This window comes from Podarcis gaigeae (genome assembly GCF_964106915.1).
Source record: "Podarcis gaigeae genome assembly, chromosome: 1".
Classification (NCBI taxonomy): Eukaryota; Metazoa; Chordata; class Lepidosauria; order Squamata; family Lacertidae; genus Podarcis; species Podarcis gaigeae.
In genome coordinates this window covers 42223569-42249589 of record NC_139678.1, presented here as the reverse complement: position 1 = coordinate 42249589, position 26021 = coordinate 42223569, and the positions used below count along the sequence as shown (strand labels likewise).

At 45.9% G+C, this 26021-nt stretch overlaps 1 protein-coding gene across 10 annotated transcripts in view; it reads right to left on the bottom strand.

Annotated features, from left to right (window-relative positions):
* Nucleotides 1–527: 527 nt before the first annotated feature.
* LOC310847078 (serine/threonine-protein kinase PAK 6-like) overlaps nucleotides 528–26021 on the bottom strand; it is a 45541-nt gene continuing 20047 nt past the window's right edge. For 5 of the 10 annotated variants that reach the window (XM_083744541.1, XM_083744548.1, XM_083744546.1 and 2 more), the window contains 8 exons: nucleotides 22820–23028; nucleotides 18656–19288; nucleotides 9658–10143; nucleotides 8674–8807; nucleotides 6230–6356; nucleotides 4433–4558; nucleotides 3465–3599; nucleotides 528–2313 (listed from right to left, as the gene is read on the bottom strand). In XM_083744541.1, the coding sequence (XP_083600667.1) occupies nucleotides 2146–2313; nucleotides 3465–3599; nucleotides 4433–4558; nucleotides 6230–6356; nucleotides 8674–8807; nucleotides 9658–10143; nucleotides 18656–19288; nucleotides 22820–23023 (2013 nt within the window). In that variant the 5' untranslated portion in view covers nucleotides 23024–23028 and the 3' untranslated portion in view covers nucleotides 528–2145. Of the gene's footprint in view, nucleotides 2314–3464; nucleotides 3600–4432; nucleotides 4559–6229; nucleotides 6357–8673; nucleotides 8808–9657; nucleotides 10144–18655; nucleotides 19289–22819; nucleotides 23029–25076; nucleotides 25230–25622; nucleotides 25869–25912; nucleotides 25993–26021 lie in introns of those variants that run through there. The other 5 variants (XM_083744543.1, XM_083744542.1, XM_083744545.1 and 2 more) reach the window with 5 other exon arrangements.

Below are 26021 nucleotides of genomic sequence, written 5' to 3'. Positions count from 1 at the left end.
GTTACAGAAACTTGTATTTTGTGGTTGTTAACTGCTGGCGGGTGGGGTGGGGATTTTCCGTAAAAAAAGCTGCATGCTCTTTTTAAAGTAGTGCTGCTTCTATATATTGTTCCAATTAAAAACAAACAAATAGATCTTCAGGATCTATAATGGAGTGAGGCATCTGCAGAACCTATATTCCCTTGCCTCCAGAGTAAAACAATAGGATCATACCTCGGTCCAGGGGGCCCTTTTTTGAAGATCCCTGCCCTTTCAAATGGCAGGGCTGTACCTGTGCCTCATTACTGCCATCCACTTCCATAATAAAGCACTATTGGCCAAATGGATTTCACACACCCCTCACTGCCTTGTTGGCCATTCTTGACTAAAACTACATGGAACTCATTTGGGTCACTGATTTGTCTGTCAAGTTTATAGGCCTGAAACTTTCTGTGGCAAGTTTTTAAACTCTTGAGTTAGGAACTCTGTGGAGCACTTTGGAATAAGGATAAACGCATTTTTCAAAAACATTTCAACATTGCAATGGGTTTATGAATAATCAAAATTGTGTTTTAATTTAAAACAACAAATGCAAACAACTCACGGAAAGGAGAAATATTTGTTTCAGATAATTAAGTTAAAAAGAAGGAAGAAAGAAACCTGGGAGTTTTTTGCACAGGATTCCTGGAACATACAGACATATTTTACAACAAGCTCTCCCCACAATATTTCAAGTTTTTTGTTGTTGCTGTTTTTACACGTTTTCATATGTTTACCACTTGGTGGATTGTGTAAGGGCAGATTCTGAGGCGGTAGAAGTGACACCTGACCCCCCTCCAACCTACCCCTCCCCACTTTCCATAACTCAAATGTATCACAAAACTGAATTCCAGTTATGTTACAACTATGCTCCACACAGTAACACACATAACACAACCTAAACTAATCGGTGCCAACTGATCTGGACATTACACAGATAAGACTTAACCATATAAAATTTCTGCATCGACCTTAGATAAGAATATTAGAAGTGGTCCACCTACATCCAGGAGATTATAGAACCATGAGCACACATTTAAACTCTGTTCCATGCATTTCCCCTATTCTCAACAACATAGGAGGTAGGTAGAGTCTTAACATTCTCACTGGCAAAACAAACATGGTTCAGTGGAATGGGAGAGCTTCAGCATTTTATTGACCTTGCTACAGAATTCAGAGCTGGTGAAAAACACCACCCAGCAGCTGCCTCAAGGCCGTATCCTTGGTCAATTCCAGTGTACTCAGAGGGGCCTTGATATGAGCAAACTGAAGTTCTTATCGGGACAACCCTTGTGCTGCCTTCTACTTCCAGTCTTCGCTGGAGAAGGCACTGTGTTTACATGCTGTGGAGTTTCAAGCATCAGGTTCCAGCATCTCTGGAGAAATGTCTGCCATGAAGCGCTGCTTGCCAGCTGGAGTAAGATTGTGAAATGACAGACCATTCTTAAGATTTGAAAAGCCACAGGCCCCATATTAGTCCCAACTGTAGAAAGAAAGAAAGTCCTGGGGAAATGATTTGAAAGGAAACAAGGTAGACAAGTCTTTTGTAAGAGGATCAAGTAGCCCATATGTGAGATGAGGCGATTGCTTTAGGGAAGCCCATTGCCAAGCTTATGCCATCCAGATGATTTGGACTCCCATCTCTCATCAGCCCCAGCCATCACAATCCAAATCATCTAAAGGGCACCAAGTTGGAGAAGCCTGTTTTCAGGTTAAAGTAAGGACGTCTACCTCCAAATGTGTTTTAAAGAACAAATACCATCCTGCGAGAGGAATGTTGTTCCAGCGCAGTCAGTAGATGAAGTCTCTGGAGGTCTGCAGGTATGTACAAATCAAGTGGCGAAAATCTTCTTACAAACACCAAACATACTCCTGAAATAGGAACTATCCCAGAAGCTTCACAATATATATATATTAAGACTTGGAGGAGTCCAGCTTTTGATTGTCTTCAGCAATGAAAAAGAGAAAAAGGTAAACATTAAAAAGCAGCTCAAGATGGTGAAAATTCCCTCTCGCTGACAAGTTCCAAGCCATGTTTGCAGGGCCAGGCTGCCCTTGATCTGATAACTCCGAGAGAAAGACTGCATTCGAACGCTATGATATACTAGGTGCTTCTTAAGTTTGGGGTCAGCAGGTGGAGGTCCGTTTCCTATACCGCTGAATAAGGGGCACCAGACACTCTGGAAGTCCCGTCTGAAGCAAAAAGGGGTGATCAAGGAGTTCCTGGGCTGTTGCTCGCTCTAACGGGTCTCGTGTTAACATCCGTTCCAAGAAGTCTCTTAAAACTGGAGACGTCTGTGAAAACAGAACAATTCAGATAAGCCATTTCAGAGCAGGAGGGTGGATGAAGGGCAGTATACACATTGAATAAATAACAACCAGTAGTAGTACTTAAGGACATATTTAAATATACAGACTCTGCAAATGATGCTTGTGTGGAGAAAGTCCTCCCCTATGTTGTTTCAGGTGATCGTGCTACTTGACTAAAATGCGATTGATAACATGATCTAAGCAAAAAGTGGAGCCAATGGGCTCAGGAAGCATTTTACTAACTAGCAGCTTTGGTCAGGTCCAGCGTTTGATTTAAGACGCAGCGGTGTTCACAAACCTTTTATTGTGAGAGGCATTTCTTGTACCAGTCACTAGATGTCAGCACCAGCCTATAGAACCAACAGCTGAAATCATTACTAACTTCTCCATTCTGAGTCTGAACAAATCTCAAGTACAGTGGTACCTCTGGTTATGTACTTAATTCGTTCCGGAGGTCTCATCCTAAAGCAAAGTTCTTAACCCTGTGGTACAGTGGTACCTCAGGTTATATACGCTTCAGGTTACATACGCTTCAAGTTACAGACTCTGCTAACCCAGAAATAGTGCTTCAGGTTAAGAACTTTGCTTCAGGATGAGAACAGAAATCGTGCTCCGGCGGTGCGGCGGCAGCAGGAGGCCCCATTAGCTAAAGTGGTGCTTCAGGTTAAGAACAGTTTCAGGTTAAGTACGGACCTCCGGAACGAATTAAGTATTTAACCTGAGGTACCACTGTACTATTTCTGGGTTAGCGGAGTCTGTAACCTGAAGCGTATGTAACCCGAGGTACCACTGTAGTCAGTATAAAAGGTGGGATACATAAACACATAGGATGCAACTATCATAAAGCAAGAGCTCAATTGTACTTGGGTTCCATGGCCCAATTTTCATGGAGCAGGAGCTGCACTTAAATGTTCTCCGTGGCAGTTTCAAATATCACAGGATCCTTCAACATGGAAAGAACTTCCACACAGGGGGGAAATAGGGCAAATCCACGTATATTACCTTGCATGCCAATAACATGTGCCTTTGTTTCACTGTGCAGATCTGCTACATAAGACATATGTGAGATTATCATAAGCAACCACCTATACTGCTATGAAGTACCTGGCTGTGACACTTCTTACAAACTGACTGACCTTATGAGAATTCTTTATTTTGGGAGGAGGGCTGTCCCGGAGCCTCTTCATTGCTTGGACTGGAGAATCGCTGAAATAAGGGGGTTCTCCATCCACCATCTCAATCACCATGATTCCCAAAGACCAGATGTCTACCTGCAGAAGCAAAATATTGCATCAGTACAGATGGCCTGCAGAAAGATACCCCATGGTCCTCTGGCGTTTACAGAACTTCTTATCTGTGAAGCAGACTAGCAAAGAGGTACTGGGGGCCTTATATCAACAAACAACCTGAAAGGCTGAATCAGGAGTGGGAAAACTGTGGCTGCCCAGATGTTGTTGGACTCCAACACCCATCATACTTGACTATTGTGTAGACTGGCACTGGCTGGAGCTGATGGGAGTTGGAGTCCAAAAACAGCTGGTTCCCCCCTGTGATATCTTAAAGGACTCATCCAACCTCCAAATTATAACACAAAAGCATTGCTTCACAATGCTCCTCTTAGGACTGTCATTACCTTTCCTCTTTGCTTTTACACACAAATACACACTCATCCAAAACTTCCAAGTTCTGCTAAAGAATAAGAATAATAAATAATCATATTTTGTTAAATAGGAAAGTTGCCTATCTCCATGTTTTATTCTGGATTTGTGGGCTTGACTTTGCCACTTTTAGACTTCCAAAGCTGTGAGAGCAGTTTTATATTCATGCTAACCTTTCACTGGGGTGGAGATGTAAGTGCTGCTGGAATTAATGCAAAAGCAACATAATCCAGATTCTTGCATCATACCATCAAGCACGGTTCCCATCGTGGTGGGCCACACACTTCACAAGTAACATGGCAGAGAGCAGGAAACACTGAGGCATGCTAGGTCAGATACACCTATGTATGTCAAGGAATTGGTTTCAGAAAGCATCGTAAGCCAGGTTTAAATGGATATGTCCTGCTCATTTGCTGCCTCTTTTGCAGTCCAGGAATGATAGTTACCTCTGTGGTGTATGGAGACCTTGAAATAACTTCCGGAGCCATCCAGTACGGTGTCCCCACTAAGGACTTCCTTTTGGGGACGTCCTTACTGATTTGAGCACAGAAGCCAAAGTCGGAGAGTTTCACCTATCCCAAAGAAGCAAAACGTTACCCTACAGTTAGCAGGAAAATAAAATGGGGCAAAGGGGCAAATAAAGCAGGTTGTAGGAAAACCTGGAGGCAGCCTGGGTCCAGGGATGCCAACTTGAATGTTGGGGTGGGATGGGGACAGGTAAGCCACACCCCACATAATCACAAGGCACAGCACATGCACACCATTTGAATAACAATGCCCATCAACTCGGGGGGGGGGGCAACCCCCTAAAATATTTTATTGGGAGGGCCAAAAGGACCTCAGTCCCTTGGACAGGCATCCCCAACCTGTGGCCCTCCAGATGTTTTGGCCTACAACTCCCATGATCCCTAGCTAGCAGGACCAATGGTCAGGGATGATGGGAACTGTAGTCCAAAACATCTGGCGGGCCACAGGTTGGGGATGCCTGCCCTAGGAGTTGGTTCCTATGCCTGGATTGCAGGAGTAGGGGGTGTAAAGGGGGCAAAAAGTGAACATATGAAACTACAGTCAAACCTCGGTTGTCAAACGTAATCCATTCCGGAAGCCTGTTCAGCTTCCGAAATGTTCGACAACCGAGGCACGGCTTCTGATTGGTTGCAAGAGCTTATTGTACTCAAGTGGAAGCCATGTCAGACGTTCAACTTCCAAAAAACGTTTGAAAACCGGAGCATTTACTTCTGGGTTTTCAGCGTTCGGGAACTGAAACGGAGCCATTTGGGAACCAAGGTTTGACAAACCCTTGGCTAGCCTAGTGCTGTCTATGCTGAGCAGCAGGAGAATATCCAAGTCCTTGGACAAAAAGCAGGGGTAGCCAACTTGGTGCCCTCCAGATGTTGTGAACTAAAAACCCCATCATCTCCAAGCAGCATGGTAATAATAATAATAATAATAATAATAATAATAATAATAATAATAATAATTTATTTCTACTCCACCCATCTGGCTGCGTTTCCCCAGCCACCCTGGGCAGCTTTCAACAGAACATTAAAAACAGAATAAAACTTCAAACATTAAAAACTTCCCTAAACCGGGCTGCCAGGAATCATGAGAGTTGTAGCCCAAGATGTCTGGAGCTTCATCACGTTGGCTGCCCCTGGGCAAAACTCTTGCTCAAACTGCTGCCTGAGGACTATAGTAGACTATGAGATTAACAAGACGCCCAGGCAATTGCTAAAGGTCAAGTGTGGGCATGAGAGGCCTGATCCGACTGGGACCCTGCCGCAGAGGGAATGGGGCTTCAACCTTTGGCCTGACCCCTCCTGCTGGGGTTCAAATCTGGACTGGGCCCTCTGCTGCCTGCTATTTTCTTGGCATGGGGGGAGCCCCCACTTGCTCCAATGGGAGGTGTGCGCCCCATGACATGCAGGTACAGAAGGCCCAATCTGGACTGGGAACACAGGGAGGCAAAGAGTTAAAGCCTCCTAATCCCACCACATACATTGGGTTCTTGATCTGGATGCCCCCCAAAGATGCTTGCAATTTACTTTTTAAAGCCATTTGCAATTGCTAATTCATGTGGAATGGATGTCCACTGTGGGCCTGAAATCTATCTTAAACTACAGAATGAATTTGTGACTTTCAGTGCACAAAACCTGCTATGGCACAGGGGAGCTGGAGAGAGGGCTTTGCAAAGCGTTGTCAGGGAAGAGAGAGAAGAGCCCAAACTGCGAAGGAATTCTTACCCTTCCATCAAGGGTCAAGAGAATGGAGTCACTCTTAATGTCTCTGTGAATCACACCTTCGGAATGCAGGTAAGCCAGTGCCTGCAGAACTGACTCACACACTGTAGCAATTTGCTCTTCATTCAGCCTGGAACAAGAAGCAAAAATAAAAAAATCGGAAGTCATTTTCTTTCATATAGCAGAAGCAATTAAATATCCAATTATGTCTGATGGCATGAGGTTTAAGTGAACTTCCTCCTCCGTTCAGAGTTTCGGAGCTTGTAATGGAATGGTGGTAGCCACAACCATTGATTTAGAAAAGGATTAGACAAATCCATGAAGTACGGGGCCTGCAGTGACTGGAATAGCTGTGTGGAAGTTTCATATACAAAAGACGCTTGCAGAATTCCAGAATTTTGTGGGAAGGATTCATAGAATCATAGAATTGAAGAGTTGGAAGGGACCCTGAGGATCATCTAGTCCAGGGGTCAGCAACCTTTTTCAGCCGTGGGCCGGTCCATTGTCCCTCAGACCATGTGGTGGGCCAGACTATATTTTGAAGGAAAAAAATGAACGAATTCCTATGCCCCACAAATAACCCAGAGGTGCATTTTAAATAAAAGCATGCGTTCTACTCATGTAAAAACACACTAATTCCCGGACCGTCTGCGGGCCAGATTGAGAAGGCGATTGGGCCAAATCCGCCCCCCGGGCCTTAGGTTGCCTATCTCTGATCTAGTGCAACCCCCTAATATGCAGGAATATGCAGCTGTTCCATAGAGGAATCAAACCTGCAACCCTGGCATTATCAGCACCACGCTCTAACCAACAGAGCTATCCATAATTAAAGCGAATTAAAGTGCTCTGTGGCCCTAGCACAACAAATGCACTGTAAAAAAGAAATAGATTTTTTGGGGAGGAGGGGTAGGAAAGTAGAGAAATGCACTGAAAAGTGTGGGATAAACAGATGATTAATGACAGACATACTGTATACTGTAAACACCCCACAAGGAAATCAGAATGAATGTTCATTGTCGTATAACCTCTCCTCGAACAAACGGGAACAAATGCTCAATGAAGGCAAGACATAGTCTAACCCCCATGTAAGTTTTGTGCAAGCAAAGCAGGTTGGGGCAGCATGCTGGAGTCACACAATATCACCTTTATACATTGCACCAGTGGGAAACTGCCAATGTAGAATTTATTAGCAAATCTAACACTCTAGAACTTGATCTCAACAAATCCTGGGAGTGGGCAGCTTGCGACAGAAAGTAATTGTCCCTCTTTGTGTTTTTATTTACATTACTGATCTTGCTAGGCCTATTCATTCCGAGTGGCTGCTAGCTGCGTGTGGCTGATGGGACCTTGTGTTTATTGGACTGGGTTCTTATTTATTCTCACAGTGGCCAATCGGATGCCTATGAGAAGCAACAGCACACACCTTATTGTGCTCTCCTGAAAGTGGCATTCAGAGGGATATGCTGCCTCTAACAGTGGAGATAAGACACAGACACCAGGGCCAGTACTTCTTGATAGCCCCATGCTCCATGAATTTGTCTTATGCTCTGACGGAAGCTATCATTTATTTATTACATCTGTATCCTGCCTTTCCTCAAGTATCTCGAGCCAATTTACATGGTTCCTCGTCATTCTATTCTTACAACAACCCATTGAGATTGATCAGGCTGAGAGACGGTTACTGGCCCAAGGTTGGGTATGTTTAGCCTGACTAAGAGGAGACTGGGACGCGGGTGGCGCTGTGGGTTAAACCACAGAGCCTAGGACTTGCCAATCAGAAGGCTGGCGGTTCAAATCCCCATGACGGGGTGAGCTCCCATTGCTCGGTCTCTGCTCCTGCCAACCTGGCAGTTCGAAAGCACGTCAAAGTGCAAGTAGATAAATAGGTATCGCTCTGGCAGGAAGGTAAATGCCATTTCCGTGCGCTGCTCTGGTTCGCCAGAAGCGGCTTAGTCATGCTGGCCACATGACCCGGAAGCTGTACGCCGGCTCCCTCGGCCAATAAAGCGAGATGAGCGCCGCAACCCCAAAGTCGGTCACGACTGGACCTAATGGTCAGGGGTCCCTTTACCTTTAAGAGGAGATAGGATAGCCATCTTCAAATATCTAAAGGGCTGTCACATGGCAGAGGGAACAAGCGTGTTTTATCCTGCTCCAGAGGGTAGGGTGGTGAACCCAAACTAATGACTTCAGGTAACAAGAAGGGAGTTTCCAACTAAACATCAGGAAGAACCTTCTGTTGGTAAGAGCCGTTCGACAGCGGAACAGTCTCCCTCAGGAGGTTGTTAAGCAGAGGTTGGATGGTCATCTGTCATAGATGCTTTCGTTGAGATTCCTGCATTGCAGGGGGTTGGACTAGATGACCCTTGGGGACTCTTCCAATTCTATAGTTCTATGATATTTTAGGCAGGAAAGGTGGGAAGAAATGAGTTTTTTTTTTAACCTACCTGATTTGGGACAGAATATCCGTGAGGGCTCCTCCCTGGAGAAATTCCATCAGCACCCAGAGCTCATCACCAACCAGATAGCTTTTGTACATCTCCACCACATTGTCATGTTGGTAGTCTCTCATTATCACCACCTGAGAAAGATGCGGATAGACATGGAACTGAGGCTTGCATCCAGTGCAGTGCAAAGTAACTATCAGTGCAAGGATTTCTGTGTGCGCAATGGGACTTTCCATCGGATACAGTTTGCACAAAGCAAACTGGATTACCAAACAATGCAACCACACAACATCAAAAATAAACCCCAAACATTTACATCCCAAACACCGCAGATCAATGGTCTGCCTGGAATATTCACTGTCTTCATTCATCTCCCTACTCTATACTAGCTAATATCGCCTTCTTTTGTAATCTGGCCCATATTCGCTTTGTCGACTGCCTTTAGAAATACAGGACTGGTTCCAGTTAGGCATGTTTTAGTCCCATTGAAATCACTAGGGCAATTTAGTCATGACGCAGGTGGCGCTGTGAGTTAAAGCCTCAGCGCCTAGGACTTGCCGATCGAAAGGTCGGCGGTTCGAATCCCTGCGGCGGGGTGCGCTCCCGCTGCTCGGTCCCAGCGCCTGCCAACCTAGCAGTTCGAAAGCACCTCCGGGTGCAAGTAGATAAATAGGGACCGCTTACCAGCGGGAAGGTAAACGGCGTTTCCGTGTGCAGCTCTGGCTCGCCAGAGCAGCGATGTCACGCTGGCCACGTGACCTGGAAGTGTCTCCGGACAGCGCTGGCCCCTGGCCTCTTGAGTGAGATGGGCGCACAACCCCAGAGTCTGTCAAGACTGGCCCGTACGGGCAGGGGTACCTTTACCTTTACCTTTAACTCAAATCCCTTTGATTTCAGTGGACTAAAGCTCAGCTAACTTAAATCTGGATCCACCTCATTCAGTATTCCTTGCCATCTCATTCATCTCTTCCCTCATCTAGTCACCTCATTGAAAAGGAGCTCTCGTCGCTGCTGCTTCCGCAAGTCCATCATCTTCACTGCCACCTGCCGTCCAGAATGCTTCTCACGTGCAATGCAGACGATACCTGTAGACCCCTCCCCAATCTTAACATAGTTTTCCAGCATCGTCCTGGGGTCGCCTTGGTCCACCACCATCCTCAAAGCAGCTTTGAACTGCTCGTGAGTGACAACAACCGGGTCCTCACTGGATGGCTGGGCTTTCGAGTCCAAGGGAAGGTGGAGGTTGCTGGAGCTGGTTTGGGTGTGTCTGTTCCGGGGGGACCCTGCGGGCGACGGCCGGCCTGGAGGCAGGGCCGCTGCAGTCTCTGTGGTCGGGGATTTCTGAGGGGTCCCAGCTTCTGAAATCCGAGCGTACTCTGGCGCTGGCTGGTCCGAGGGAAGGGACTGGGACTTGGCAGCAGGGCTGTGCGGTGAACCCCAGTGCTGTGGCGGTCGGTAGAAAGGACTGGGCTGGAGGAGAGCAGGAGAAAATGGCATTATTAGGAGGGCTATCAAGTCAGTTTTACAAAATCTCAGTCCATTTCTCAAATGAATTTCTGTTGAATCGTTAATTGCTTAAGGGTGCAATCTGAACCTGCTTTGCCCTGGGATGGAGGGCATGGATTGGGTGGAAGGGTCCCCTGGTCCAGCCCTGCTGGGTTCCACTGGCTCCTACCTGTGGAGTGATGCAAAGCTCTTCATCCCACCTGCTGAATGGGCAGGCAAGCAGGAGTATCACTGGCATGAGCCCCATGGTTGGTAGCCAGCAAAAAGCCACAAGTGGTGTGTTCTGAGGGCGAGGTGGGGCTGATCCCAGGCAAGCCCCCGCACCCAGTGCATCAGGCCCAGTCACAGCACGTTGCTTATCTCTCCCTTCCCGCTGTGGCTGGCATGCACAGCAAGACCAGGGGAGATCTGTGACCTTGTGTGATGTCCACAGGGGAGCCGGATTCTCCTGCTCCTCTGCAATTTGAAAAATGAAAAACTATACCCAAGGCTGGACTACATGAAGTTTGTAATAGCAACAAACAAGCCCAAATGGTTCTTAGCTTACTGGTTGTGATTTCTTTGGTGTGATACAAATTGTTTAGATGTAACACAGCAGTTTGTTTCCTTTCCACGCTAGCAGGGATGAGTGAAAAGGCTCAGACAGGTGAATTCACAGGAAATGGTTAAGTATGGTTTACCATGACATGTGAATGAGGTCACTGATTTACAGTGACACACCACACCAAATGTACACATCTCTATTAGCAAAGTGCTGGTTATGCTTGGAAAGGGGAGATTTGTGTTTTCCGAGGCACCTTCTAACATGCTGCATACCTCTTGATAAACTGGTTTGGTGATGACAGAACTACAACAAGGGGAAATGCTTGTTGTAGACATCCAGAGAAGGCTAAGAACATGCCCCCACCCCCTTGAAAACAAGTTTTCTGTGTTATATGCAAGAACACTCACAATGCATTAAAAATACATAGTTGCTCAGTTTTATTTGTTAAAGCTAGTTGACTTTTCAAAACATGCACACTGAAAACTTAAACAATTTGATTCCATGCAACAAAACATTTCACACTTCTAGTATCTGTATGACAACAAATCAATCAGTCATTAGCTCTTCCTAAAAAAAACAACCAACATTATCTGTTCTTCAAAGCAGCAACCAACCAAAAAACAACAACACAACTCTAAGCATTCTCTTAAAAATTAAGTGATAGACCTCTCTTTGCCTGAGATCTGCAAGAGCCAATGCTAGCCAGAGTATCTATCCCCACCCCCCATCCATAAAAAGTGAATAAATACTTTTGGCCACTTTGTAAACGGATCTAAGATTGATGGATGAAAAGTGCTCTGTTAAGAACCCAAGTGAAGATGCAGTGAGAGAGTCAAATAAAAGAAAATGTAATTACCCAAATTGGAACATTGGCCATAATACCAGCGTTCTCTTGGGGAAAATGCCCAGAGAGTTTCAATAAATGTAAGTGATCCTCGCGTCACTGGCACAGAGACTTGCAGTAGTACAGCATTAATGCTTTTATTGCATTGGTTTTGGGTTATTTCAAAAGAAGTTAGATTTCTTTCCTGAAGAATACAAGAATCCCCCAGGCCACTACTGAAGAGAAGCAGCCTTACTTTGTGACAGAACACAACATAAGCCCGACCTAAGAGGAAAAGCGTTCTAGAAGATCAGCAGTTTGCTACAGCTTGGCTTGAAACACCTAAATTAATAGAGAGCCGCATGAGATGAACGTTGTTGCTATCATTTACATTTCTATCCCACCCCACTTCTTCTCCAAGTAGTTCAGGGTGGTGTAGTTGGGGGATTACTTCGTTTTATATTCACAACCACTCTGTGAGGTAGGCCCAACTGAGAAAATATGCGTTTCATGGCTTGGTGAGGGAAGAGATTCGAATCAGTTGAAACCTCTCAGGATATGGGCAGGTAAAGTGGCAGCCAAGACACAGATGCATCGGAAAGCAGCCCTTTGGTTAGCTGGGCTGGAGAAAGCAGTGTCTGTGGGGGATTAAAGAAGTACATCCACTGTGGGCCCAGACTGAGTCGCAAGCTTCTTTTTCTAGGTTCAAATGCTGTCCTTATTAAGTAGCTGAAAGTCAGTGGCCTTAACCTTACGGAGGTGTGGCTTTGACAAACTAATACATAATATAATAGAGAGGAGAGGAAGTTTTCCTGTTTTCCCAGCACCTATACTCCACCTTGACTGTACATAGTGAACTATCTAAGATAAACTTTTATTTTTTAACCTATTGACCTCTGTGGGTACACACACACACAGGGAAATGCAAATTTATTTTGCTTAGTAACACATTGTGGGTTGGGGACACACACACACAGTTACAAGTAACTGCCTGTTGAAAATTACTTCCCCGTCTTCTACCTGCACCACCCTTCCATTCCAGCTGAGACACGTTCCTGGAGGAAAGGTGTTTTCAAACCTCCAGCTTTGTTTTACAGACGTGTTTTATGTAACCTAGAGCAGTGTTTCCCAACCTTTTTTGGGCAAAGGCACACTTGTTTCATGAAAAAAATCTCGAAGCACACCACCATTAGAAAATGTTTAAAAAATTAACTCTGTGCCTATATTGACTATATATAAAGTAACTCTTTTTAATAGGCATCAAATAAACACAAAGAAAGTATTTTATAATTACTTTATTATGAAATAGGAAGTACCATATTTTTCGTCCCATAGGACGCTCCGTCCCATAGGACGCACCTACTTTTTTGGGGGGGGGGGAAATAAAGGGGGGGGAAATTCCTTTATTTCCCCCCCAAAACCAGGTCGGGGAACAGTGGGATGGCGGTGCTGCGCCTCCCCGCTGTCCCCCGAGCTTGTGGGGCTGGCCCATGTCTGCCTGGCGCGAGGGGCGTTCTGCTTCAGGGCGCCCCGCGCGTCGGGCGGCAGGCTACAGTCCACAGCATGGGGAACCCTCTGTTTCAGGGCGCCCCACACACCCCCGGGTGCGCAAGGCTGGCCAACACCAGCGCGGAGCACGGGGCGTCCTCCGTAGGGCGCCCCGTGCTCCGTGCTGCCGGCTTCCGCCCGCAAGCCTTGCGCTCCTGGGGGGAGATCCCCCGAGTGCGCAAGGCTTGCCAACACGAGCGCGGAGCACGGGGCGTCCTCCGAAGGGCGCCCCGTGCTCCGCGCTGCCAGCTGCCGCCCGCAAGCCTTGCGCTCCCGAGGGGACATCCCCCGGTGCGCAAGGCTGGCCAACACCAGCGCGGAGCACGGGGCGTCCTCCAAAGGGCGCCCCGTGCTCCGCGCTGCCAGCTGCCGCCCGCAAGCCTTGCGCTCCCGGGGGGAGATCCCCCCGGTGCGCAAGACTTGCCAACACCAGCGCGGAGCACGGAATGGCCTCCGAAGGGCGCCCCGTGCTCCGCGCTGCCAGCTGCCGCTCACAAGCCTTGCGCTCACGGGGGGAGATCCCCCGGGTGCGCAAGGCTTGCCGACACCAGCGCGGAGCACGGGGTGTCCTCCGAAGGGCGCCCCATGCTCCGTGCTGCCAGCTGCCGCCCGCAAGCCTTGCGCTCCTGGGGGGAGATCCCCCGGGTGCGCAAGGCTGGCCAACAGCAGCGCGGAGCACGGGGCGGCCTCCGAAGGGCGCCCCGTGCTCCGTGCTGCCGGCTTCCACCCGCAAGCCTTGCGCTCTCGGGGGGAGATCCCCCGGGTGCGCAAGGCTGGCCAACACCAGCGCGGAGCACGGGGCGTCCTCCAAAGGGCGCGCAAGGCTTGCCGACACCAGCGCGGAGCACGGGGCGGCCGGCCGAAGGGATGTGGGAGGGAGGGAGCTCGCCGCCCCGCGTGTGCTCGCCGCCGCCGCCCCGCCTCTCGCCGCCCGACTCGCCCGCCTCCCCTCCCACGGCACACCAGGCAACGTGCCGCGGAACACCGGTTGGGAAACACTGACCTAGAGCACCCAAAAAAAGAGGTGTCATTGCTCACAGAGGCCTTCCTTCCTAATGATTAGACCAAATATCCATTCTCCATGTCAAGCTTTCTAAAAACACACACGCACAAGTAGCCATGTGCCTAGAAAAACAGAAATTTGTTCTTTTTGTTTATTTTAAATGTTTATAGGATGCACAAAGCTCTCTGAAGGCAGTGAGCAGCAGTATAAACATAAATACTCATTATCATATTACAGTGGTACCTCGGGTTACATACGCTTCAGGTTACATACGCTTCAGGTTACAGACTCCGCTAACCCAGAAATAGTACCTCGGGTTAAGAACTTTGCTTCAGGATGAGAACAGAAATCGTGTTCTGGTGGCGCGGTAGCAGCAGCAGGCCCTATTAGCTAAAGTGGTGCTTCAGGTTAAGAACAGTTTCAGGTTAACAACGGACCTCTGTAACGAATTCAGTTCTTAACCCAAGGTACCACTGTATAAACTTTCTAATTTAAAAAATAAAATACAAAAAGTAAGCAGACATACTTTGAAATATAATCCAGGCAGTAGAAACACTTTGCTATCATCATAGAATCACAGAATTGTATAGCTGGGTGGGTCCAATAAAAGTACACCAGTTAAAAGCTGCTCGAAAGAGAAAGGTTTTTTTAAGCATTTCTGAATGCCACGTTTGAAGGGGCCAACCATGCATCGCTTGGAAGGGAGTTCCACAGAATACAGCCCACCACTGAAATGACCTGTCCCTTCTGCTATCAGTCTAACAAGTGTTGGTTCCACAATCTGGAGGGTCCTCAGGCAAGACACCTCTGTGGTTCCCCCTCCCTCAGTGACTTGACCTCCTTACTGTCTAGGGATGGAGGAGAAAATAGATTCAGTTCACACTGAAAGATGAATCCACCTAATTCTTACTTTCTGAAACAATATGCGAACTGAAATACCTTTCAAAATCTATGCTTCTCCAAATTTTGGAAAGCAGTTCTCCAGGCATGTCATGTGAACAAAAATATACATACCAGGGGGCATATAAATCTACATATTAGTGAAAATAATATAATCCTACATAAAAATGAGTTATATTAGGTAAAACTGCTTTGCAGAAACATGCATATCAGGCAAAATTACATACAAATATGTCTATACGGTGGTACCTCAGGTTAAGTACTTAATTCGTTCCGGAGGTCCGTACTTATCCTGAAACTGTTCTTAACCTGAAGCACCACTTTAGCTAATGGGGCCTCCTGCTGCCACCGCACCGCTGGAGGACGGTTTCTGTTCTTATCCTGAAGCAAAGTTCTTAATCTGAAGCACTATTTCTGGGTTAGCAGAGTCTGTAAGCTGAAGCGTATGTAACCTGAAGCGTATGTAACCCGAGGTACCACTGTACAGTCAAACCTCAGTTCTCGAACGGCTCCATTTTCTAAAGTTTCAGCTCCTGAACACTGAAAACCCGGAAGTAAACACTCCAGTTTTTTAAACATTTTTCGGAATCTGAATGTCCAACACAGCTTCCACTTGAGTGCAAGAAGCTCTTGCAACCAATCGGAAGCCGCGCCTCGATTGTTGAACGTTTTGGAAGTCGAACGGTCTTCTGGAATGGATTACATTCGACAACCGAGGTTTGACTATCAGCAAAAATTAACTGATGATTAATTTTCATAAGGACTTTAATGTAACACACAAACTGCTGTGGAAAGCTGAAAGTGCAAAAATGAGAAACTGAGAGAAACTGAAACTGACAGAGTCACCAATTCCTGCTTGTGTGATCCATACCGTTTTGCTTTTTCCCCTTTCACTGAAAGGAAAGACACAGAATGAGAAACCAACAGAGGCCTCAAGGTGCTCTGCAAACACCCTTTAGGGGAAAGAGTGGTGATGCTGCAATCTAGGTCAAGTTAACATGGGCCGCAGCCTGACTGGCTCACTACTTGCAATCTGCTCTCGCTGAGCAACCACAGTGTGTGTCATCCTCTTGCATTTATGAAGATGTTCTGAGTCAGCCAGAACTCAACACACTTTCAGCTGAGCTTCCTCTTCTTGGCTGGCCCAGAACAAACGTGGTTAGTCAATAGCAGCAACCAGGAGTCGTGCACAACCAGCTTCCAAAGAACTCACAGCATTAAAGGCTGAATTGGTTTTTAATCTTGGATGTCTGAAAGCACCATTCAGAATCAGATTGAGGAAGGGAAAGCCAGGAGGGCCATTTTTAAAATTACAGACATTTCACACACACCCCATATACACAAGTTCTACTCACACACAACTGTGTATATGTGAAGCGCCGGAAAATAATGAAATAAATAGAATCAGATCAGGAAGTGATGCGAGACTGAAGAGTCCTTGTGGCTAGTGAGGAGACCCTCATGGAGTTCGAAAAAGACATTAGTGAGGGCAGAGGAAGCCCCAAAGAGGCTAGAGGTGAAGGGGCTTTGTTTAGGCTGCTCAGCCTCCCCGACTAACAGCTGATGTGCAATAACACAGGGAACTCTGTTCTGGATTTTGTTCTGGCATCTGGCGTAAACTGAAAGTGATTACTGAAGAAATCCTGCTATACTCAGGTTGATTTAATACGGAGAAGAGATGGAACTAGAATTGTAACTAAGGCATTTAATTTCATAAAAGCCGTTTTGGTAAAAGTAAAAAAAAAGGCATTGGCACAGTGTTTGTGTGAGGTGGGAGACATCAGGAAGGCCAAGGATCTGTGTGGGGCCAAAGGAGATGTTCATGCAGTCACAGGAATCCTGCCTCCAGCACAGGGGTTCTCAAGCTTTCTACCTTCAGGTGAGACCGTGGAAAATGACTGAGGCCCACCAGCCACAGGAGCAAAGGCCATCAGAAAGTGGCAGATGGAGACAGCATTTGGCATATCCACCTATCAATGACTAGCATAATTTTCCATGAATATCAAATCAATCTTTGATAAATTCTTTACCACAGCATTTTCCTTGCTGCGAGGAGTTCCATAGCTCAACTTTCCTCAAGCTACTACATATGTTGGCTCTGGAAGTATTGTGGCTCAGCCTCTCCAATTTAGACAGAATTTGCTGATCCAGTGTCTCTACATGGAGAAGGCTTTTTCTTTTATATTTTTTCCTTCCCACTCCTACTTGCCTCTCTAAGTATTTTTACCTATCTCTTGTAGTTTCTTATCCCATTCTCCTTTCACATTTAACTTGTGCCATGCTGAAAGTAAGCACTTTCAGCACATCCACCCCAGCCTGTCAGGTTTTTTTTTCATCCCTCCCTCTAGTCCTTCTACATTCACTTCTTCCTCCTGTAACAACTTTCCTCTCTTTTTCCCTTCCTTTGTATTCCCAGCTTGTTTGCTAGCTAGCTAGCTAGCTATATATATATATATATATATATATATATATATATATATATATGAATGAATGACTGGGTTGCTTGGAGCAGAGCAGGCCAGGAAGGAGGCAGACAATGACACTGAAGCCCAAGCCCCCTGGTCAGTCCCAGCCCACTGCTTAAGAACCACTGATCTACCATTTTATTTTCTTCAACAAATGCAACCCTGAGAGCTTACGTGAATGAATGGCCATTTGAGGGCAGGGGTGTGATAAAGCAGCTGCATTCACCATATTTCCAACGGGTCTTTTCTCACTCAAAATTCAGCCCCCATTATTATTTTCTCCCCATGAGAAGAATAATAGGTAGTCTCAGATTCAGGAACAACTGGGTCTTTAGTACACAAAGATCAAATTTCATTGCATTTCCGTATCGTCATGAGGCCTAGAAACATACGTTTTGAAGAAAAGTAGAGGGTCCAAGGACTAGTTGCGTAGTGATCCAGAGTAATGGATTGTCCAAGACCTGATACTATTCTGCAGCAGGGTCCCTGTCTCCAGAGTCCTACAGCCACCCAATGAACATGAAAGGGGAGCTTTGTAGTCACTTCATGCTCCAAAGCTAAGCATCTAGGAACACTGAAAGCATACAGTATTCCAGCTTCAAAAGAATGGTGTGCAAGTTCTGCTCCATACAATAGAACTTCACAGAAAACACAACTTAAGTCCCTCCCAAAGAGGATGTTGGAGCTCCAAATCATTTGCCCACATATGTGCACAGAAAATAGTAGATCTGGCTAAAAGGCAAAACATGGAGATCTGCACTGATTGGGGCAATGCATCTTTAATTATGGCTATGATATAATTATAAGTTTACTGTTTAATCCAAGAAGGCTGTATGATCTTAGAACGGCGCATGGGTGTGACCACCATGAATTCGCCACTACACTACTGCCAAGGACAATGACATTGACAAGCAGATTATGATGATTGCAGACATAGATTTGCTTGTTTGTCTTGGCTCCCTTGACAGCTGTACTGTGGGCAACAAGGGGAAATACAGTTTGCCAAAGAATATACCAGCATGCTCTGTGGATTGTGTCGATGGTGTAACATCAGTGCAAATTTAGGCCAATAGCTGCTCCATAATGCAAGCATAAGGCCTGGCCTGACATTAACTTTAAACTATTAGAAGCCATATTGACCTTCAGAACTGTACTTGAAAGGCACCAACCTCTCAGGCACAAAATAAACATACCTTTATCTGTGTTTGGCTGTTTCCGATCTTGTTTGAGGCGCTGGACGAGGGGAACACGCTTCTCAAGAGCCTCCTCTTCAAGCTGTTGTCTCTCGATTTGGAGCCAGGACTGCCTTCCCCGGGCGGCCTCGAATTAGCTTGGCTCCCCTGGCTAGGCTGAGCGTAGTGCTCTTCGGAGCTCCATCCCCTTCCAGCATCTTCACTGTTTGCCTCAGGAACCGGGATGTATTGCTGGCACTGAAAACCTGAGGAGAGTGGGATAAAGCGGCTGTTTGCGCCCTGGAATTCTGAAGGGCCAAGAGACTGCGCTTTCATCACGAGGCCATTGGAGTGAGCCTGTCCGTCCAATGCAGGTTTATAATCTGGCCATAAAGTCTGCCGTCTCGAGGACTTGCTCCCGCCATTGCAGTTGAGGTAGTTTCTATATTTGTCTGCCCAGTCTGGTTCCGCACACTGTAGGTACATGTCAGTGGGTCCATCTTCTCCCAGAAGCCCCAGCGACTGGGCTCTTCTCCTGCTCGTGGGACTTTTCCCCCTCAGGGTATTTGAACTGATGAGGGAAAGCTTCTGGATGTCATTGAGTATCCCAGAGATATATCCTTCCACTTCAAATGTACTGGCTCTCACAACCGTCTACCACAAAACAAACAAAAGCTATGTTAACGTTCTGTGGTCACCTGTTCAGGCATTCTCAGAAGATTCATTCAGAAGATTCTCAGGCACTTTGACACTATTGAGTGTGTAACTTGAACCTACCTCTCACTGGAATTAGAGATTTATGGGGTGAAACACATTCTGCTTTACATGCATACATATGGTACATATGCTGTGAAGCGCCTTGAGATCTACAGATGAAGGGTGGTATACAAGTTTAATAAAGATTACATACAAAATTTTATTTGCATGCCACTTTTCCACAGTTCAAACCATGCTCAAGGCAGCTTACAACATAGAAATATACATAACTACAACATGACAAACGTAGTCATAAACAATAAATAAAACATTTAAAATACACAAGCAAACTGAACAACTGCCACATAAATCACAAGATCTAAAATAAAGATATAAAAAATGGAGAGCAACAACTCTACACAACGAAAACCCCAAACAACACCCCAGCCCAAGTCTCTGTTCAGCACCCTAGTTTTTGTAGCTGGAGTCCGTCAGGGCCCTGCCCTCCCAGGTAGGTGGAAAGCGCCTGCAAGACTGGGAGCAGGTCTTCCAGGACTCACAGCCGAGATGGTCATCTACTGTGTGATGCTGAACTTGAATTGGAAAAAGGCTTAGCGCTACCTACAAAAATACTTAACATGGCAAGGTGCTGAGAAATATACCTCATGCAAAGCCACCGCCCCCCACACTTCAGATAGACAGTACATTTGTGCCTCCTGCTATTTGTTTTTATTTGCTAGTTGTTTTAAAAACTGGAGCCATGTTCAGTCACTGACAAACACACAACAATAGTTGCCTTAATGGAAGGGGGGAGGAGATGCACCCATTCAGCTCCTACCATTGCACCCTGCAGCAGCTCCAACCAAAGTCTTGCTCATGCATTAAAGACATATCTCTAGCAGTGCATCCTGCAGGTCTCCTTTGAGCCATGGAGAGCCTTTAGGAGATTTTGGAATAGGCGCGAGGTAAATGCAGCCCTCCCCACTCTGGCCACTAACTCACATTTTTAACAACAATGGAATAGGGGTAATATCTGAGGCTCAGTTCAAGGATTCATAGGGCTGAGGGAGCTGGGCTTGTTTCAATCTGTGCAGACAATATGAGAAGGGAAGAGTTTGGAGTTAAGCCACGGTAAATGCACACATGATGAACCAGCTATTTGGATACAATCCACAGTCTTGTTCTAGCTGTCTGCTACCCCTTACTGAGTGATGTATCAAAATGCTGTGGGGAAAATAATCTGCAACACTAAATCTATAATAATGATAGCTTTATGTTCTCACCAACCAACTCGCCCACAGTAAGAAACTGGCTCCATTCTGAGACAAATCATATTGTGACCATGTGCAAATAATGTTGATTCTGGAACGTAATACAGTGGTACCTCGGGTTAAGTACTTAATTCATTCGGGAGGTCCGTTCTTAACCTGAAACTGTTCTTAACTTGAAGCACCACTTTAGCTAATGGGGCCTCCTGCTGCTGCCATGCCTCCGGAGCATGATTTCTGTTCTCATCCTGAAGCAAAGTTCTTAACCCGAGGTAATATTTCTGGGTTAGCGGAATCTGTAACCTGAAGCGTATGTAACCCGAGGTACCACTGTATAGCACACACGTATCTCCATCCCAGACGCCTGCCCCTCCCACACCTTATCTACCTTGCAGCTTAGCCAACTCATTTACTTAGGAAGTAAGAAGCTTAAGAATCTATTAACTAACACCATCTATTTCACTACAGGGAGGCACGATGCAATACCCATGCCTTCTCCTGGCACCATTCCCAATCCGTATGGGGGGGAAACTTCCCCTGGAGTGAGAAGAGAATTTCTTCCCTTTGCTAACATCTCTGCAGTGCCTTCATAAAACACAGGCTGAATTAACTGCAGCAGTCAAAACAGTAGCTTCTTCTGACTACTGACTCCCTTACTCATGCAAGGATGCAGTTCATTGTAATAGATATAAATATGGTAGAGGACTACTAGAGAGCATTCACATATGCGTATGTGCTACTCCGTAATCGGTCAGGAAGGCCTGATCCATCCACCCGGGTTTAAGCCAATCCTATGACCCAACCATAACTACCTCTTTCCTCTCTCTCTACTTATTCTGGCCGGTGGTAGCGATTCTAAAATAGGCAGAGAAAAGCTCGAACAAATATGCTGCCCTATCAGGAACATGGGGATCTGCACTAGGACTAGGATGTTCCTTCTCTCCACTTCTGCCATGGAAATGCATCCATCTACTTGTGCAGACACGCATATGTGCTCTTTTGCTTTCTGTCAACAGTCTGACTTGCTCTGTCAGCCACCCAGCTGGCTCAGGAGACGGGCCCTGGCAGATGGGTTGGGCTTTTTGCTCTGTATGTGATGATAATTTAATAAAAAAAGAGTTGCGGGGGTGGGTGGGGAGGAAACGGCTGAAACAAACACTCAGGTCAAGGAGCCCACTTAACAGGGATTGCTTGGCCTCTTCAGTCTCTCTCAAACAATAATCTCCCATACTCATAATTTCTGGGTTACGGCAACAGAACGGGCTTCGAGACAGTTTGCTTCACACATGCTTTCCCAAGATGGAATGAGATTATATCTAGGCAGTTAAAGACAAATAAAGGACAACATCAATTCCAAAGTGAGATGAAGAGTGCCCAGACGGGAAAGAGAAAAGAACTCCTATGCCATTGAAAGTTGTTGCTAATGTATTAATCACAAAAAACCTGTTTTAAAAAGCCAACATCTAAAACCATATAAAATAGACACCCATGGCAAACATCCAGCTGGGAAAGCCTGTTGGAGCAAAGACGTCTTCAATTGTTTCCGGAATGTGTGGATAGTGGGTGCCTGTTCTATCTCAACAGGAAGCGTGTTCCACAGACAAGGGAAAGTCGCTAAATAGGCCATTGAGTCCAGCTTCCCGTTCTCACATTAGCTGAACAGTTGCCTGTGGGAAACCAGCAAGCAGGATCTGACCAGCAAGAGCCCTCTCCCCTACTGTAGTGTCCAGCAACAGCCATTCAGAAGCATTGCTGCCTCCAACTGTGAAGGCAGAGCAAAGCCATCATGGGCAGGAGTCACTGGTAGCCCTCTCCTCCATGAATTTGTCTCATTCTTTTAAAAAGCCATTCAAGATGGTGGCCATCGCCTCCTCTTGTGGGAGCCGGTTCCATAGTTCAACTATGCATTGCATGAAAAATAAAAGAATTTGTCCTGAATCTTCTAACACTCAGCTTCATTGGGGGTCTACAAGTTTCGTATAAGAGAAAAAGGAAGGACTTTTCTAGTCACTTACTCCATGCCATGCATAATTTTATAAACTTCTATCATGTCACCTCTTATTTGCCTTGTCTCTGAACTACAAAATCCCAACACCTTGCAACCATTCTTTATAAGGGAGTTGCTACATCCCCTCCATATCTGACAAGCTGAAATGTAAAGGAGGGACTATTTAATTCAGATTCCAGATGATTGGGGAGAGTTCAGATATTTCACCCTCACCTTCATAGGCTGAAGCTGCACCCGGGTGATCCTTGAAGGGTCTACGACGGGTTTGGGCCGCCTCAGAGTGTCCAAGATATTCTGCCATTGCAGAGGCAGACCAATAAATTTCCCCTCCTTTGGATCAAACGAGGTGTGCACACGGTGCTCAAAATTCTGTGGAGCAGAGATCTCGGGGCGTTTCTTCTTTTTCTTGCGGAACATCGTGCCTGGATGAGAAAGATAAAATAAGCTGATTTATTTATTTTTGGACCACAATACAAGAAGCTAGTCGCACGTTCCAACTGTAAGGCTCAGCTGGAGACCCACATTCCCCATGCAGAGCTTTCTCTCTTTTCAGATTTCAGTTGCCTGCACAGCTCTTCAACTTCACAAGGAGCTCTCCTGAGCCTGCTCACTACCACAGTTGGGATATTTTTGCTCTGAATTTGGGTCAGAGGCAGAGCATGAATTCAGTAGGAATAATGTCTACTGTAGCAGCCACAGACTTTTCTGGCAATATTTGCATTATGCATCACACTTCAGTGTCACGCTTACTAACGTGATCGCATTCCATATTGTTCATCGCAGTCGTCACAGCTAATACCATAGCTCCAAGCAAAAATATGTACCACATATTCTGAATGTATTCTTTGCCATCCTGCCCTATTTTCTGGGGTCAGCGCAGTCCGTAATAGCTGGATGATTATAATACTGCACTACTGTGACATGCTGACTTCAGAAGGAAGTTCATTTTGTCTGCAAACTACATCACGGTGCCCACAAAAGAGCCTAGATTTAATTAATGAACAGGTTTTTAAATGGACAAGATTCAAATGTTGCTCATGAAATATGTAGAGCAGCCATTCCTTCTCTGAAGACAGTTGGGAACCCAAAACACGAGCATCTAAATGGTAAAGACAAAGGGGTTGATGAGTAAAGGTAACCTGATTTTCACATAACACTTATTATTATTATTATTATTATTATTATTATTATTATTATTATTTATACCCCGCCCTCCCCGGCCAAAACCGGGCTCAGAGCGGCTAACATCAAATGTATAACACATTAACATAAAATCAGGCAATCAATTAAAATACATCCTATAATCAGATCAGGATCAGAATAAAACCCAATCAGATGGCAACCTGCAGATTAGGGCTGGGAAAACCTTAAATGCTCACCAGGCCCAACTGTTTGTGCTGAACTTATATGCACCTGTGAGAAAAACTGGGAGGCCACTTTCATTCAAGTTCTTATGAAAGGGGAGAGGGAGTCAGACTGAACCCTGGCCAAAGACCTGGCGGAACAGCTCCATCTTGCACTAAACCATGGTTTAGTGTGAACACACAGGTTCCTGCAGAGGAGATCACAGCAGCTGAGTTCCCCCCCCAGATCTGCAGCTGCCATGCTGCCCAAGGCAATCCATGGTTTGGCTTAGTGTGACATCCAAACCTGGGTTTCTGGCTTTCTCTTGCTCCAGCTGCAGTGGCAGACCGTGGGGTCTAAAATTTCAGCAGCCCCCTGTGTGACACCAACATTCAGATACACACACCTGCCTCCCGGGCTCCATTCTCCCAGTGCGACCGAACCAACCACGCTACCCTAAATCTGCTTCTGCCAGCTGTAACCAAGGTAGTCCACAAGCTGTACCACGGTGCTTTACAGGGGGAGAAGCACAAGAGCCACAATCTCTCTAGAAATCCACACATTTACACTTAGCCAAACCATATAACCACTCAGTCACATGCAAACCGAGCCTTTACCAGATTACCTTAAAAGGAAAACTGCTGAACTAGCAAACAGTGTGTGAGATGAGCTGGCCACTCTGATCAGCAAACTGGTTGATAAATTCTAGCTCATCTATGTACCTGTCCAATGTATATCAAACCTACACAATGACACACACCTGCACAGGTTTGCATTCATCTAGATTTCAGAGTGTCCAGACACAGTGCTGGGTTATCCTACTTTACATTGTCCCCCTATAAAGCAGTACATTGTGGTACCATACTGTACACATAGATATACACACATAGATATACACACAAGAACATACGCCCTGTTCTTCTGTTGAAAAACGGCTCCCAGAGTAGTTAACTGCCCTGAGACCTCCAAGTATAGGGCGGTATATAAGTCAATAAAATAAAATAATAACAACAACAACAATTTACAAAGATCAATAATAAGACAGTCCCTGTCCTCAGGTTTGCAATCTAAAAGATACAACATAAAAGGAAGATGGAGGGAGGAGGATATAAGCAAACGTAGGTACCAATTCTTAGTTATTAATTCTTCTAATGACCAGTTGGAATGGTCAAGCAGAGGGCAGTTCATAACACTTTTGGCTTCTTCCTTTTTGCTATAGGTCACTCATGCTTCCACTTCTCCAAAGTTCCCCAGAGATTCCTGTCTATTATTTAGCTCTCTGCAAAATACAAACAAAAATGGTGTGATGTCCCAGGGGTTCCTTAAAAGGCCCTGGCTCCTACCTGTCCACCAAGTCTAGACTTCCCCTTAAGTCCCCCCCCCCCCAAATACACAGCTGCCTCCACCTATTGAGTTAAGCTCTAGTTTTATTCATGATTACATTCATACCTCACTTTTTCTCCCAGGAGCTCAAAGTGACATAAATACTTCTCTTTCTCTCTATTTTATCTGCACAATCACCCTCTGAGGCAGGTTAGGCCGAGAGATAGTGACAGACCCAAAGTTATCCTATGGGCTTCATGCATGAGTCAGGATTTTAACTCTGGTCTCCCGGATCCAGTACTCTAACTGCTACACCACAACAAAATAAAAAAATTCCTTCCAGTAGCACCTTAGAGACCAACTAAGTTGGTATGAGCTTTTGTGTGGATGCACACTTCTTCAGATACACCGCGGGAAGATTGTTCTTTTATACAATTCACTATATAAGCCAAAGCCATTGCATGGGGTGAGATATGCTACCCTATATTCCCCCAAACCAAAAGACATTCAGAAATGTAAAGCGATTAAACATATTTATTTATAGAAAATAACACCCAGAAGAACAAGTACAAAACAAGGAACAATGGTTCTGTTTAGCCTAACACGCTGACTCCCCCCTCGAAAAGCTGTTCTGACTACCAGCCTTTGAAGCAGTCCTCTCTCTCTTTTTCTGTTCCCACTCAACAGCTCCTCTCTCTCTCTCTCTCTCTCTCTCTCTCTCTCTCCCCAACTGTCTCTTAACTGCCCT